Below are 4,444 nucleotides of genomic sequence, written 5' to 3'. Positions count from 1 at the left end.
TTAAAACAAAATGACAACCCTCAGAGCGACATTAGTTGGCTGGTGCAATGCAGGGGTTAAAATTACTTTCCTGCCATAAGTACTGAACCAACCAGGTTGTAGTAGATGTGGGCCTGCAGGTTGCTCAAAGCAACAACCTGTTCGGGGAGTTGAACACATCCTGGAACCCACTCCAGGTACACCATAACCCACCTCATCAACCACCACAGTCATCCACCTCAACCATGATTACCACAGCAGTGACAAGAACTGCAACCCTGTCACTACAAACCACCATTACAGTTTAATTCTAGTGCAGACTTAGGGGCTTAAATAATGATCAAAATGGGACACTCTACAACCAGCAAGTCTCCCAGTGCACTGTGATACTTCTGTCTATCTCGCTTCTCTTTCTTGTACCATACTCGCCATCCAAATAGCACTACCACAATTGCCACACTCGCTGCCTAAATCACGACTACCACCGCTATACTTGCCCACCCTGTTTGTATCGAGTTACATACCGGCCTGGGGCTACATTGCCTTCTCGCTTGCCTTTGAGCCATAACTTGTAATTAAAATTACTGTACAGTATGTCTTCCTTTACAGTGTTTAGTACTAGCCCAAAACAATACCATATTTGCCGGCGTAAAAGTTGCACCCTTGCATAGGACACGCCTCTACAAGGATACTCTGTTTTGTGGAAAAAACTATTTTAGTACGTTTCATCATACATTTATTGAAAAATATTTAAAGGTGGATTTTGTACCCCGAACTCTTACCCCTAAGATCATCGGTGTAGTTTATATTTTGGGCAAAAGAATTGCTATACAAGATGTGAAACTTGTATTTCTGGATGTGATGTTTTGTGTTGCCGCATCAGGCCACCAGGGCGGCAGCACACCATCACAGCACTATGGTTTTGTCATTCATTCATTGCAAATGGCTGATGGGCAGATAAATGTTTAAAAAAAAATTAAATTTCTAGGAGCATTTTTAATTTAGATAATGAATAAATGTTTCTTAACGATAACAATCGTTAAATAATGTATGATATGTATCGGGTGTGGGTTATGTATGCTGGGTAAGGTGGCGAGATGATGCAAGCTTCCTTCATAACTGCCGACGTATATTGTAAGAAATTTTTTGTAAGACTGGTAACTGCTTGTTTTTAATATTTTATTGGCAACGATTTTTGTGCCTAGCGAACTTACCCAGTATGTTTGTCCAGTTCCCTAGCTATGGCACTCCATCTCGCATTCTGTAATACGGCCACATTAGACACAGGGCAATTTTTTTATGCATTTAAAAATAAAAAAGCGTGTCTTATACGCCGGCAAATAAGGTAATGTTGTAACACTGATGAATGTTTGTGACCGAGGAATAAATTTATTATACAGTGTATCTGTCGGGGAAAATTCAGAGATACAGGATATTTGATAACAGATGCTGATCTTGATGATTAAGACATTATGTGCACATGCTTCCATGATATGGGGAGGAGAATGAAGGGAAGATATAATACTGTACAGAATATATATTGAATGAATTCAGTGACATCTTCAAATGAACGTTTTACAAAAGTTCATGTGAAGAGTTTTCAATGTCGTGTGAAGGTAAAAGTTTAAATTATAATGATGCAATGATTACAATTATGCTATCTTGTTTCCAGGTAGTGGGCTCTAACTTTAATCCATTTAAGTCTTACAAGTTTGATCATATTGTAAGAAGTTTGCTTCACTTTCATTTTTATTGCATTCCAATTACAGTACCATGCCCCCACTCAATCTTCCTCTGATGTCTCCAGGTTTATTTTGGAGTTATTTTAATTAGTCACCCCCATTCACCCCTTGCAAAGTCTTGAATGTGTTTATGGAACGTTTTCTGTGATAAGTTTTAACGATCGGTGATGCAGTTGTCTTTAAGAGCATTTTCTGTGGATTGGGAGGGATTATGGTCTTTGTGTAGATTAATGTAGAATAATGCATTTGTTTAAAATGCTGCATCAATTATAATTTGGATAATGCTTAATGTATTATGGTGTGAAAGAGACGTTTGTCTAGTGCCGCATATGGTGGTAGCTACAGTATATAAATGTGTTAGGAGAACTTTTAAGGTAAGGATATATTCTGCTTTTGATGATAATTGAAGAAATTTCTGTAGAAATTAAAAAAAGGTGGGACACATTAAAGCAAGTTCGAGCTAATTAAATAAATCTCAAAAGGATAGATTAGCTTGGGTTATTTCTACCCCTTGAGAATTGGGGACCTATAGGAAAAGAATTTTATTTAAAAAAGGCAATGCACTACTATACTGTAGTAGTTACATAGCCTTCCTGGTTTGGCGCCTTCTTTTGATAATTACTTACTTAGTATATTGTAGTACAGTATAGTTACACAGAAAAACTATAAAATGGATTGATTGGTGGCGCAGCAAGAGTTTACAATATTTATTTTAAAAAATTTCTTTTCCAGAGGAAACTCCATAGCCTTAATCTAAAATGTTACATTTATCCGGTTGAAATAGTTGAGTGCAGTGGTAGAAACTTTATACTGTATAACAATGTGTAGTGGACACTGCCTGATCTTATCCATCTTGCAGACTGCGATGAACACCTTGCAGCCACTTTGGCCTTCGTATGTGGTGGAGTACCAGCAAAACCCAATCACTACTGCCAACAACCAGACCATCTCGACTTCATCAACGGAATTTGCCACGGTGCTGAACACAACGGTGGAGTACTACACGGGCCTCTTGGCCACATCCACCGTTGATGTAGCTGCCACTTCTTACCAAACCATGGACTTCCAACACCAGAATGTTTTATATACTGACAACAAAAACATCACTCACTCAAGTTATGAAAGCAATGATTTACCCTTTGTCTAACCCTCACGACTCCTAAGTTCAAGATAAGAATATTCTGGTTAATCTTGAGATGATTCAACATTCAAACCACTGGTTTCATGATCTGATTTATAATAGGCATACATGGTGTGTTGGACCTTTAGATTAAACTAACGTTACCACACACAAATAACAGATAAAGCATTTTTGATGTAGTAATGCACAAAGGAATATGAATTGGCAGTCTAATGAATATTGAAAATAGACAATAATGTTCAAAATGTTTATAGCCTACTTAAGCCATGACTAGGATCTCATGGAATGGATTAAAAAACAATGTTTGCTTTACATTTTTATAAGAAAATATAGATATCTATCTACATTCACCATATTATAAATTTATTCACTTCATAAAGTGGTGTATAAAAAAAATTTGTAATGTTTGTGTTTGTCTTCAGTGTCATACAATAGTGGTTTGTGGGAATTCTTCAGTGGCAGTGGCCTTTTTCTATGATTACAGTAGCAGTTTCTTCCATTTTTCATTTCTTAAATCAATTTATATCCATTATGACTGCATTGTTGATAAGGTTGAGGATATGTGTAATTTATCAATATAAAATATTAAATTTTTCATGCTTTATACAGTTAATGGAATTTTAAAGATAATTTTATTACTGCACTTATCTTAGAATAACTTAGATTAAATACCCATAGTTTTCATTGTGATAAGTGTAAACTAATTCAGATTTAAGCTCAGACAAGATTGCAAGTGTAATGCATTTGTGACAAGGACAAGTTCTAATATCTCTTCTGCAATGACCTAAAGGCATTTTAACTTTTTTTTTCTTCTAGGGACAAAATGTTATTGATGTGTAAGTTCACATAATTGCTTGTATAATTTATAGTATTTTTTACACCTATTAAAAAAATAGGTTGTTACTATAGCTTTGGTTTACCAGTTATTAGTGGCTCAAGGGGAAGCGTTATTCATGTATGACAAGATAGCTGTGATCCATTAATAAAATGTTTTTTTATATAACCTTGGTTTTCTTTGTTCCACATATAATCTTTAGTACAGTATTAGTTGTACCGATGAATCTGGTATAGGCTTGCTTTTACAGTACTAGTACCTGTACTGCAATTCTATTTAAATTTTTGACCTCGTGCTCCTGAGTCAGGTCACTCCGCTTGACTCCAAACTTTCCACCCCCATAGTCTATGAGAAACCATACTGAATAATTACTACAACAAACCTAGTTTGTTACATTGCCTCGGAAACACTAATAGGGTTGCAATACGTCCGTATTTATAATCCAGGACACATCCTGGATTAAGGTGTCAAAATTTGCTCCTGGGAAGAATTTAAAAAATTCTCAGTCCTGAATTCCAGTAAAATTATATTTATTTATTAGCCAGGTCGAACAAAATTTGTAGTCTGTAATGAGCAACCCGTTCTATTAGGACATCGCATTTTGACGCATATTCTAAGGCCAAAAATCAGTGTACTAGAAAATGGTAGTGGCTCGCGAAATTGACATAATATTCCGTTTTGGGTACTCTGGTTGGTTTGGATACGGGCACTTAGTACTACAGTTTCTTGAAGTTGGGAAGCCTTAGG

The 4,444-nt window shown here is 36.1% G+C and overlaps 1 protein-coding gene across 1 annotated transcript in view; it reads left to right on the top strand.

The window, feature by feature from the left end:
- The window catches only part of LOC123758409 (uncharacterized), a 20,869-nt gene extending 17,004 nt beyond the window's left edge, over positions 1-3,865 (top strand). The window contains exon 3 of the mRNA XM_045742783.1: positions 2,581-3,865. Within this exon, the coding sequence (XP_045598739.1) occupies positions 2,581-2,868 (288 nt within the window). The 3' untranslated portion in view covers positions 2,869-3,865. The remainder of the gene's footprint in view (positions 1-2,580) is intronic.
- Positions 3,866-4,444: the final 579 nt, after the last annotated feature.

The sequence above is a fragment of the Procambarus clarkii genome, chromosome 22 (genome assembly GCF_040958095.1).
Source record: "Procambarus clarkii isolate CNS0578487 chromosome 22, FALCON_Pclarkii_2.0, whole genome shotgun sequence".
NCBI lineage: Eukaryota > Metazoa > Arthropoda > Malacostraca > Decapoda > Cambaridae > Procambarus > Procambarus clarkii.
This window is presented reverse-complemented; position numbering and strand designations above follow the sequence as displayed.